We start from the raw sequence: 12911 nt of genomic DNA on the forward strand, positions 1-12911 counted from the left end.
AAGGTCCCACATGCACCAGAGGGTGCGCAGTTCCTGGGGAGCCGCACTGTAGAGCTGCTCTACGCAACTGCGGCTGCTAGTCCAGAGCCTATTTTATTTTTCTTTTAATTTTTCATGCTTACTCATAAGGAGCAGCCTTCCGTACTGCTAAGATAACATCCTCGAAAGGAAAAAGTGGAATCAACTAGAGGCCAGAGAAAGAAATTCAGCTACTGGATCCATCTGCTGTGAACTGCCCTTTATTATGACAGTCTTTGTCCTAGAGAAAATGACATAAGAAAATAAAGAGGTCACCCACTCAACAATTAGAGCACGGGACGGAGATTGTACTGGCTCCCACCTGACAGGGAGCGAGTAAATGTACAGGTTAAAAACCAGTAAATAATCACAGAAACAACAGTTGTTGCACTTCACATTTCTGAAAGAATTTACTCAGCTTGCTATTGAAGCACTGGATATAGTGAATGAAATTCCATGTTCAAGCTTTAATTACAAGAATTGTCTCTAACATTAGAACTTCGGTATAAGTTAATTAATGCAGAAATTGGCGCTAATAGATACAGTTTCAGACTCATTTGATTATCATCAGAAGCTAGTGATTTCATAAGGAAAATAATGCTTATTTTATGCAAAAGTTGCCAATCATTCCAGAAAATACAAGGTGGTGTATTTTGAATGTTACAGCAAATTAAACTTTTTAAAGCAGTGTAACCAGAAGAGGGTTATTTTTAAAACTGCTACCTCTGAAAAGCTGATTGCCCAACACTATAAAAATGGTCAAAGCCATAAATGCCAAGTTCATTTTTATTTCACTTTGGAGGTAACTATCTTTCAAATCCCAACAGCTGGACTATTTAATACAATCTGGTGAATCAAAGTATAATTCTTCACTGGGCTCACAGTGGGGAGCCTGCATTAGTGTATGGCAGCATTCCAACAACTGATGCACAGCCAAGCGCTCTGAAGTCTGTTTCATTTATAACAAAAATGGATAAAACGGCAATCATATTTACCACCTTCAAAGGACAGAAAAATGAAAGATGTCGATATAAAGTAGTTTAATGGAGAAAACCAGTGATTAAATCAGCGTTTCAAGCATAAAAATAAGAATTACTATTCAGACTTTGTTGTACGAACATTCCCTTCTTCAAATCCTTTACACGGTTGCAGCACCAGCCTGACAGTGATGCTGTTACAGCTGAGGTATTGTTAAAAATTATTAACCCTATTTATCAGGTATTCATAGCTCATTTTCCCTAGTTTGTCGAGAGCAGAATACAGGTATAATAAAGTTTCAGTGTAAGAATGAACATAATTTTGGTGCTCCCTTTCAAAAAATGGGTTTTGCTGCTACAAATAAAACTGGGAAAAGCAATTTGTACAGATGTAGTTAGCCACAGTTTTAAACAATTACAAATTTGTCCAAAGTATTTGCATTTAGCTCTATGCAAAGCTCTTTGTTCATTAAGATTGTTAATGTCTCTATCAGTATTCTTGTTATTTGTCCAACTATATATTTATGCCAGAAATTGAGAACCTAGTCCTATTGTACTCATTCATACATAATTGTTCTTAAGTCTGCATATATTTCTACAACTGAACACATAAAATCCGTACTGTGAAATTCAAATTCAGATGATAAACACATTTTAGATTAATTGTACAGGATTTGCAATGTCCCATGCAGTACTAAGTACTGCTTGTAAGAGAACAGCCCCAAAAGCAATATATTCCATTTATTTAGTTACAGAAGCTACAGAAGGTGTAAAAATAAAGGGTTATGCCTGATGGGCCATCTGTGAACTAGTACTGCTGTGCCCTTTGTAAATAATTTACAGTAGGAGTACAAAAGGACAAACTAAGGGTTGGATTGTCAATTGAGACTTGGATTTTCTTTGTTTCCTCTGGTTAATATTATAACCTTGGTATTATTCAACCTTGCTCAGTGCTCTATTCATGAAATCACTGTAATGTGTTTCCATTAGAAACCAGAATTTTATGTAAATATCATGGAAAATTTTATTGGATTAAGTCCCATCCAATTTCCTAACAATACATAAAAGCAGAAAGCTAAAGGAAACCAGTCAGGGAGAATACTGTACAAATATCAATGTTTTTTTACAGGGTATTTAGAAAATACTGGTAAAAATCTATTCCAACGAAGACTAGTTTTGTAAGTAAACAGTGTAGGCATGGGAGAGTCCCCACGGATACTCTGCCTGGAGTCTGCGCTGGTGGGACTGAAGCCGTTTCTGCTACAAGAGCCGACACCAACATGGCACTGAATCAGTACACATGGTCTTTGAGCGAGCTGCCCCATTGAGGATGCTGAAATAGCCGTCATCACCCTTCAAAGCAAAATTGCTTTCCAAATCAAAACTAACTAAAACTCACCCAGTGCTATTCCTTACTCCCCAGAGGTGAGATTTGAAGCATTAAGCTGATTTGACAGTTGCTCACCACCAGTTGCTTCTTTATGATGCTTAAAAGCCAGGCCTGCATCTCAGTTAGAGCTTGCCTTTTGCCTAAGTACCGCCCAGCCCACCCCAGCATTCCCATTGTACTGCAAGATCCCCATATGAGGTGATCCTATCCTCAGTCAAAGTCTTTTACTGAGAATAAAACCCATATATGCATTTCTTAAATATTTCAGAATTTTTAACAAGGCAGGGGAATACAAGAGACAGGATCAAACGCAACAACTGAGTAACTGATTTTTTGCTGAACAATGGTAAAAAATACACCAATTTCAAATCTCGAAAACCTTCAGCGAACAAAAAATTCCATCACACTACAGGATTTGTTGAAAGGAAATGACAGGGAACACAAACACTAGTGAATTAGTCTGGTGGTTCCCTCCTCTGATATAATAGTCCCAGCACTGTCTGTAACACCAGGCGTCTGTGAAGAAAGTGCAATAAACCTTCTCCATTTCTGGAATGCCTCTGCCAAATCTTGCTGAGTAGAAAGGTGGTCAAGAGAGCAGTGAACAGAACTGCAGACAACCTTCAGGATGGAAATTTTTCCCATTTTTATGTGCTTTTTAAAAGAAGCTCACAGAGATTGGCAAATTAATTTAAATGAAGAATCTTGGAGAGCTTCTACCTGCACTGAGAGTGCGCACAAAAAGCGCAGTCTAAGAAAAACGTGTGACAATATTTTTAAAACAGTTAATATTGAGGAGACCTCAAACTTCTGGAACATCCCTTTGTTTTCTTCATTTGTTGTTCAGACTAAATTACCCACGTTCAAGCTGCACTGGAAAACCTTTAGAGTTTTTTCTGGCTCAGGCTGAGCTGCTTCCCGCAGAGTTGGTGGATGATTCAAGGGTACTAAGATTACAGCCAGGAGAAGGACAAATCCTTTAATTGTATAAAATCATCAGATTAAGACTAACCCTCTCTGTGGTTCACTCTGTTAAGGGAGAACTCTGCTGCCCGGAAACAAAATGTTTACAAAGTGCTGGAAAAAACAGAAAGGAAAAAAAATCCCCCGAAACCCAGGGGCAGGGGCAGCCACACCTTTGTGTCTGCACCCCCAGGGCGTCACGGGAACTCTCCCCGCTCCCAGTGGAACTCAATTGTCACCTGTTCTCTTCTAAGCAATTGTCACAGAATTACGCTCACGCTGGGTTAAACATTTGGGAAGAGATTTGCAGAGGAAGTTACCTGAATACTGAGGTAAAGCCTCAATTTCTCTACAGGACACACATTATTATGTCATCCCCTTCAGCACAACCTCAGCGAAACTTCACACTTTACCACTCACCTGCTTAACGGCTTCAGACCCTTCTTCTAACAACCTCTTGCACTGAAATAACACCTCACCTAGTGGTTTGAAGCCCAAATTTTTCTTGGAAATTAACTTGTCTGAGCTACCATCACAGAGAAGTTTCAGAATCAACACGTATTTGTTGATATTACAGCCTTTTTTTGCCTTTGGCAGCTCACACCAGTGGCTGAGCTGATTCAGCTGGAGGCCAGGGCTTTAGTAACACTGAAGCACAGACTAACCATATCGCAAGCCCTACTTCAAGCAAAGGCTGACATTCCTCACCCCCTTAGGATTTAGGTTAGATTGAACCTAATTTGGGGGCAGCAAGGATCCAGCATTTTTCTCAATGAGCTGACTTGTGTCTACCTGTTGTTCACAGACACATATTCAAGCCTGTGTTTTTTTCAAAGTCCCAACCTTCTTTCTCCATGAGAACTGGTGTGCTCAACTGTTACTCAACGTAAAGAATGATGAATAGGGCTGTTTGCATTTAAATGTCTGAAAGTATTACCTCCTCCTTCAGATTACAAGCCTTAGTAAATGGTGCAGCGAAGAGAAATGTTTCATGTACAACTACCCCTAAGGTTTCAAATAGGAAGCTGTACATTAAAATCCAGGTGAAGAAAAAAAGAGACACCTGGTAATTATGAGACACGCAGTCCCCTACTGAGCTACAAAAGGTTTGCTTGGCTGCTGCAAACAGTTGGAGTAGGTCACACCTTTGTCAGATTTCAAGGAATTGCAAATGATAAGACAGCTGCATCCTTTTACCTCAGGTATGAATGAGGAGAAGAGGAGCCACAATAACTCTTTCGTGCCCCTTTGTAATTTAGGGTGTCTGGTCAAAGCAGCGTGCTGTTTGTTTAGTTAACACAGGCGGCTTCAGGAAGTAAGTGTGGTGTAACAGGAGGGGAACAGCCGGTGCTTCAGATGGGTGTCCTCGTAACACGTGTTTCGAGGGGGTTATTCACTGAACCAGCTCTCAGGTGGCCCCTAGGCCAGGCACTAAAGACTGGATCACATCTTCTGGTTTATTTTCATGCATCCAATGAATCCAGGGATCCAGTTTATGCACTGAGACCACACCGGGACACAAATCAAATGGGGGACAGTGGGGAGATTGGCTTCAGAAATGTTCTGCTGACCCAAACTAAGCTGCTAGCATAGATGTACTCGGGGAAGCCCAGAAAACTGTCTGATTCTACAGCCCAGTTGTCAGCCACGTTAGACAAATAAACCTCTTTCTGACGTCTGCTTTGAGTGAGCTGTGTTTCAAAACAGCGCTCACACACCTGGGAGTCTGGAGGCTGCTTCTCCCAACCTTTGCTGCAAACAGTGCTCAGAAGAAAAAAAATATAGTAATTGCAATTAACCGTGGTGTGAAGCATCCAGGTTATTTCTGCTCCTCCCTGCCAGCCCAGCGGCATCAGAGTGCGAGAGCCCCAGCACCTTCTCACTGCTGGAAAACCATCCTCAATAAGCCTTTCCAATTGAGCAGGTTTACACCAGCGACAGCACAAAGAAGCCCTGCAGCACTAAGGAGTCTGGCCCACCACATTTGTTTTAATGCTTTAAACAGATAGATTAAAGTGAAATGTGTCTTTTAGGATGTCACTGAATAGGCAAGCTGAGAAATAAATTGAGCTTCACATATGCTTTTACAACACATAACAACTGTGACTGTCAACACAAGATCCTTTTCACTGTCAATTCACCATGCATTCTGTGAGACCTTGGGGCCTGCAATTATTTCATTTCCTTTCTTGTAAATGCAATTTGCACTTAGTTTGGTGGAATAAAAGGTAGACAAAAGGTGGAAGGAGTTGCTGTATTTTCCGATTAAGGTTATCAGTTCAAAATTGTAGAAATCCACAAACTACAAACACAGTATTTTTCAGGAACAACCTCACCTTTCTGTCAGGGTAGCAGTTCAAGAAAACCCAATGGTATTATTCACACCAAATTAACTGTTGAACAAATCTTCATCTTTCTGATTAAATTAAAATTAAGATCACCTTTCTTCTAAGGATGCTTAAATGAAATAAAAGGGGGAAATACATATGATTGCAAAACACAGTCTGCTTTTAAAACTCAGTGCGAACTAAATAAAACTGTAGGGCAAAAATTAAATCGGTCTCTTTATCCATTTAAAATAAATGATAACAGTACCTGCAGGAGAGTGAAGTAAATATTAGTTCATAAAAATAGATGCGAACTGAATTTCCAGCTTATTTGCCGTGACTTACTCCTTTGAACTAAGCAATGGAGACTTGCTAGAATTGGTACTGGTGGTATTTTTCAACTGACAGAACTGGAATTCAGAGGTTTAATTAGACATGATTACAATATTCTGCCGATCTCATTTGTCTCATCTATTTCCTTTTCTTGAAGTGACAAACTGACAAACCACCTGGCAAGGGAACTGAAGGAAGGGCACAGCCTGATTTCAGAAGGAGCTTGGTATTGTTATAAAACAAACCCATCCTCCGTAGGATCTGTCTGAAATAAATAACCCTGAAGCAGGTTTAACTCTTTGATGCTGAACTGGCACCTTGGGGCTTCGATCTGTTGAGACAAAAGATTCCTCTGCCTGCCTGTGCAAATGCAGCACTAACCGGGGCTTTGGGGTGGGTTTTTTTTGAAGAATCTTGATATTGGGATTTAAAGGTAATTCAGAGTTTTAACCAACAAACATTTAACAGCAATAATTACCACCCAATTTTGGTTCAACAGAAACTGCCCTGCACACAGACTAATACAACTTCAGTTGCTAGAACTACCTATTTTAAAAATCAGGAGTTAAGTGCACAACTATCTTCCCTCTTCAGATATTGCAAAAAACTCAAGATTACTATTCCTCGAAAACTCTTCGAGTTCTATTTTTTTTAGCAGAGAATATGATAAACTTTTTTTTTTTTTTTCCTAGAATGTTCAGATATTCTACAGGAAAAGAGCTTTATTAAAGATAATTCAACTTCTACTTCCACGAGACTGCAATTATCTGACGAGTCAGTGGTAAACAGTTGCAGACCGTACATTTATCCTTTTAACAAAAACAGATGTTAAAACACTTTCAAAAATGCACCAGCTAAACAGACCTTGTACTCGAATCTATCTAGAAATCCATATTCTACTTACTGTAACGTAGGCTTGGAGCCTGTGACACCCTCGAGCTGGTTAGAGACGGGACCTGAGGCAGGTACTTTGGAAGTGAATTCTGTCTCCAGGTCTTTCTTGTTCGGTGCTGTTTGTGTGGCACTGGCTCCCGAACCCAGCACAGGCAGAGATTTTGATTCTGATGTGGCCAAGAATCCAGTGGGACCTAAAACCCAAAGACAATTTAATGCTTCTGTCACTCAACTGTCTCTCTACAGAGTCCAAGATAAAACCATTGAATGACATTAAAACCAGCCACGTCTGTATCAGCTATGGCACAGACTTACTTGCACGGGCTTTGTTTCTAACCAGGCAGAACATGGACAGTTTCTTACAGATGCTGATAGTAAAGCATAGCTTAAAAACTACACACCCTTTCTCTGCAGACAAGATTAATTCAAAACATTAGTCCTAAACCTTATTTCTCTGGTTATCATTCCTTTGAAGAGTATTTTAACAGTAGGGTCAGACTATTAACTCTAGTTAACAGTGTCTGAGCTGCAGGCAGGACAGAGAGGCATGTGTTTATATGGCTGTGTGGACAGAAAATCCTGACAGGGGGATCTCTTGGAGAAAATGGGGATGAAAAGTGACATGTGTGACATAAAAGTGAGTAACCATAGAATTAAGCAGGGTTCTCTGTAATGGCTGAAATGGCAATAGTCTGGAAGAGAAAGTAAAGCTTCAAGGGTCACTTAATGCACGGAGAAGACAAGGACCATGAAGGAGTCCAGCCACTTACTGCCACTGTCCTGGTCTGTGGTGACTTTCCGGCGCCGCAGAACTCGTTCCAGCTCCGTTTCACTGCTGTCTGTTTCAAGGGACTTCAAGCTTCGGGAACTAGTGGATTTGTTCAGTGTTTCCTACAGCAAGAGGATATATTATGCCTTGCCAAACATCCCATATGCACAATCTGAAAAACTTTCAAGTTGCAGAAAAACAACTGCAATTCTATATCAGTGTGAGAAGCTCTTCTGTTAGTACAACAGCAAGCAGCCGGGGCTTGGCTCACTGCCCCCTTACATGGATTTCCAGATGTACAGATTAACCACACCTACACCTTACAGAGCTGATATCAGGCTTCAGAAAGATGCTCTGGATCAGTAATGAACAAACTCTGATGTTTGCAGGGAACTGCTAGCTTCCTCCATCTTAATATTTAAAGGATCTTTAAAAACTGCTAGAGCATTATCATGTCCATAATTAATCTCTACTAGCAAAAAGCCCAAGATCCTTATTTTGTATTTTAGCATGGTCCTGTGCTGCTGCATCCCAGTGTGTACACATATCTGCAGGAGTCACTATGTTATTCTATCCTATAATCTACCTCATCTGACATAAACCTGAGCCTATGCCCAGATGCTTCATGGTTTCTCTTACACACAGGATTAGACCAAGTTGAAACATTTTTTAATACATACAAAATAGAAACTGATTCTATTACTGGCTTATGCCAAGGTTAGTATTTTGAATCAGCTAAGATGTAGATCCAGGAGCACTTTCCTTGAGGAAATGAAAAAAATCTGCTTTGATCAAAACCTGAAACCTCCCCAAATTGCTCACATTTGAACACGTAGGTAGTGCATAGTGCATGCATTTCCCAACCGACAAAAGTCGGTTACTAGAGAAGCACTCACTTCACTGTAAAACTTCCCTAAAAGATGTTTATAATGCAACCGAAAATTTGGGACCCTTGTGCTATTTCATTCCCCCTCTGAGTCTTGCCATCTTTAGGAATCCCATTTATTTAATATTCAAAAATGTATCTTATAGCATCTATCCAGAGCATAAATAACATGTTCTTAACATCTTCTGTTGACAAGCACATAACTTCCAAGCAGAAACAGCAAATGACAAAAAGAAACAGCATCGCAAGTTGCAAAAGCTGCATTACTTTCACCTACTAATTCTTCACCCCCGCCCAAAAGTTAGTATTTCTTTGGCAAGTATTTGAAATTGAACCAAGCAGGTATATTATTAATGAGTAGTATGCTCCAGATCTGTACAAACACACACGTACAAAAGCCACTTGAGCAACAGAGTCACTCAAACTCTGCAATTTACGGAACATAAATGTGTTTTGTTTGTACCAATTATATAGAGGTCTACATGAAATGCATAATTAGCATAGTAACAACAAATGTTTACTCCATCACATCCCACCCCCATGTTTGTTGTCTGACTGTGCCTAATGACTGGTCTCAGGAGTAGACTGGCATTGGATTTTACACAGTTTGTCTTATACCCCAAATATCCTGAGAGGCAAAAAAGTAACAAGCGAGATACAGAAGTGCGGTGACTGGAGGTTTCTTTCTGCTCCCCCTCAAGTACATAATCAAATCTCCCCTGATGTCAGTGAAAAGGTGTCATAGAAATAAAACAGCTATTAGAAAATGAAAGGACCTTCAGCAGGATTGTTGAGTCCAAACAGCACACTGTATCAAACCATTCCTGTACTCACGGAGTTACGTTTAAAACATCATCTCTGTGTTGCATTTTATTCCTTTTCTATTTACTTACACATTTAATTATCTGTCTCTCTAATTAGAGTTTAGCATGAAGGTCTGATGGCTCTCTAAATCATTTCTTCTCTTCTTCCCCTGCTTTCATATGACTGGAGAATGGTAAGTTTAATGTGCCATTGGTGCCACACGCATCATTTTAAATCACAGCAGTCTCTTACCACCGCAGTGGCTACACTTGATGTACTGTCTTGCATCACGCAAGACAATACTGAAGTTATTTCTATAAAGGCTGTTTAGGTGCTATTATGGATGATTAAAATACAGCCTTACCTGCTGTGGAGTGGATGTGAAGTGTTTTGCTTCAATATGGGCAGAATTTCACCGCATTTCACCTTACAAAGGCAAAATTTCACTTGATGCACCAAAGTTGCATTTCACTTTAAAAGCTTCAGGGTCACAGAAGTCAGGGAGCAAGACTATCCTTCTGACTATCTGATACAATTTTAGCACTTGTCCACAAGAAACAGCAAGTTAAATAAGCAATGTGATGCAGGAGTAAAGGACAGAACAGCAGCAAACTTAGCACATTGCTCTGAGCAGGATCAAATACATGGCTAATATTTTTATTTAGTGATAAATTGGTAGGTGGACAGCTATTCAGAATCATTTTTTTTTCTACATATAAATGCAGACAGACTTGCTCTATTCAGGCTACGTCGATGCTAACAAGAAATTCAGTGCCTCAGTAGAGAGCGGGAGCTGCCTCTCCCTCCCTGAGCATCCCCACTGTGAGTACCTGGAAAGTTTCCAAAGGATCTCTGGCAGGTGCAAACCAGAACATTCCCTCTAGCGGCAGGAACACACAACTCTGGAGCATTGTTAACAGGCTGGTTTTCTCCAAAACAAATTCTGTCAGCAAGACTAAAACCAATCTTTCAGTTGGATCAAAGTCAAAAGTGCAATCTGGGGATTCACTCCAGAACTGCTCGACAGCTTCAAACCAAAACGGTAACACAGAACTTTCAAATACTCGGCTGTTTTGCACAGAAGACCCTGTCAGCTCAATGAGAAGAAAAAACTGAAGTATAAACTACAAGTTTTCTTACCAGAATCCCTTTTAATTCTTTCATTGCACTTTCAGAGGGCTTTGGTGTTTCTGGCTGTAAACAAACAAAACACACACAGGTTAAAAACCAGGTGGAATGGACTGTGACAGACCTTGTACTTGAAGACAGACGTCACACACGAGTCTCCTGTACAGGTGTGTGGTTGTGTTATGTTCCTCTGCTCTCTCCTCTCATGGGCACATGGTTAACGTTCAAACTATTTTCTTAGACAGATGAAGGGAAGATGAAGGGGAGAGTCTGAGCTTGTAACACTGTGAATCCCAGCTTGTACCTAAAGAATGATTACGCTTTTGTGAAGACAGTAAGCTATATTTTATAGCAGCCACATTCATGTATTAGTGCTATGTGTTGCACAAAAGGAAGAAATACTGCTAAATACAGTCTGCTTCTTGACCATTCCCTTTACCCAATGCAGTTACTCCCTCTGTGCTTTTAGTTTTCCAGTAGTTGCTTGTTTACAAGATGTTGGCTTTCAGTTCCTTTCTGTGTCAAAGAAACTGGGCTGCTCTTTACTTACTGTTGGCTTCACTTCTTATTTTTCAGATATATGCTGCTTTAATTCATTTTATTCAGAATCAAGCAAATGAGGTGAAGCAAATGTATTATTTTGAATGATTTACAGAAAGCCCGATTTCAGTCTAAATTACTGTACTTAGCTAATATTATTGCTCTGTTATCTATTCCAAACCTTTGTTTTAGGTCTGCTTGACTGGTTGACCGGTCTCAGATGAACTCCCTTTTTAATTCTGTCCATCATTTCTTCAACAGCTTGTCTCTTCAGATCTGTAACTTCTTCACCTGTTCCAAAAATCAAAGAGCATATCACATTCCAGACAGGAACTACAGAGAAATAGTCAAAAGAAAAAAACATGTTAAATGGCCTCCTAAACAGCTTGCTTGCAACATACAGCCAGTTACCATAATCATAAATTAGTTTCAATAAGGAAACAGCATTTATATATACAATATACTTAGTTATACTCCCTGCAGTAGGCCTTCCTGCCTGTATGTGTGATGCGTATTTCCCACACATTATCCAAATCCACACTTTTCCTCAGTTTTATTAAAAAATGTAAATTATAAGCATATATAGACTGATTTTTCTCCCCACAAGTGGGCTGTTCACAGGGTTTTCTTGCAGGACCACTATCTTACCCTTAATTTTCTGCCCCACACAGAGGCACTTTACCTTATATTGCATACAACTGCATGGCAGCAGAAACCAGAAATCTCATCTCTAGTTATCAGGAATTCTCGTTTCTGGGTACAGCACTATTAGTGATCTTTGCTATCAGCCAAACTGTCACAAGCTCTTCAAGGATCAAACACCAACCTACACCCACTGAGGATCCAGCAGGGACTTTGCAGATGCCAAACGGCAGCACCTGCAGAAGTTTGGACAGAGCAGGGCCCAGACCCTGAAAAACACACAGCTCCTACAACTGCTTGGAAAGGACTGAAGAACGTGGCCCTGCTTCCACTCTTATGTCTTCACTGTGGCTTGGCAGAAATTTCCACAGCTTCATTGAGCCAGGACTAGTTGATAATGCCCATTACAGGGCTACTAAACATGTCTTGTGTTTCACGTGGGCTTAAGAACCTTGCTGGAATGATACACCAAGATCTCAGATCAAACTAAAAACATACCTTTAAGAACACTGCACCAAGTTAAAGGGCAAAACTTTCATACCATGAAGGAAACAATTGCTTTTTCAAGAGATTAAGTATCAGGACCGCAAAATATTCAGATGAAATGGGAAGCTGTGTGATGAACCAAAACAATACCTGTTAACTTATCAGTGCTATGGGTAATGTAATGAAAGACACTTAACATGCCATACTGAAAAGGGAAAAAAAAGAGTACTTAAAGCAATGGAGAAATGGAGAAATATGGTTGACGCTATTCAAAGCTGCAACGCTGTACCTTATATAACAGGAATTTTAAATAGACTTTTGCTCTCTCACTTGTCAGGGTACTATTGATGATTCACAGAAATGCAGTTTCTGTATTGTAAGCCGATTTAATGTCAGGCTTTAATTTCACAAACAGGCTGTTTCAAATATAAAAGCTTAATTGGTGGTATGGGATAGAAACCACTCATTCTAGGTCCTTAACAAGGGTCAAAACAAGCCTCAAGTTCGATATAATAACTAGATCAAGACAGAACTTTCCTCCTTTTTTATTTTTATTTTAAGAACAGCTCAACTATTAAGAGAAGAAGCACTTTGTATGTGATTGAAGAAAGGTCAGAACTGTTAAGTTTGCTAATAAATAATGAAAGAATGGGGTGTAAAGAACTTACAGTGAATTTCATAGTATTTCCTGCAATCACTGTTTATAACAGTCTCAACAAAAAGGTGTAATCAAAACATCTAGGACACATCAAGA

General features: G+C 39.8%; 1 protein-coding gene across 2 annotated transcripts in view; it reads right to left on the reverse strand.

The window, feature by feature from the left end:
* SHTN1 (shootin 1) overlaps window positions 1-12911 on the reverse strand; it is a 65083-nt gene that overhangs the window by 3375 nt on the left and 48797 nt on the right. For both annotated transcript variants that reach the window (XM_065843787.2, XM_071812186.1), the window contains 4 exons: window positions 11211-11320; window positions 10502-10555; window positions 7673-7793; window positions 6913-7096 (listed from right to left, as the gene is read on the reverse strand). In XM_065843787.2, the coding sequence (XP_065699859.1) occupies window positions 6913-7096; window positions 7673-7793; window positions 10502-10555; window positions 11211-11320 (469 nt within the window). The remainder of the gene's footprint in view (window positions 1-6912; window positions 7097-7672; window positions 7794-10501; window positions 10556-11210; window positions 11321-12911) is intronic.

The sequence above is a fragment of the Patagioenas fasciata genome, chromosome 8, assembly GCF_037038585.1.
Source record: "Patagioenas fasciata isolate bPatFas1 chromosome 8, bPatFas1.hap1, whole genome shotgun sequence".
In the NCBI taxonomy this organism is placed as follows: Eukaryota; Metazoa; Chordata; class Aves; order Columbiformes; family Columbidae; genus Patagioenas; species Patagioenas fasciata.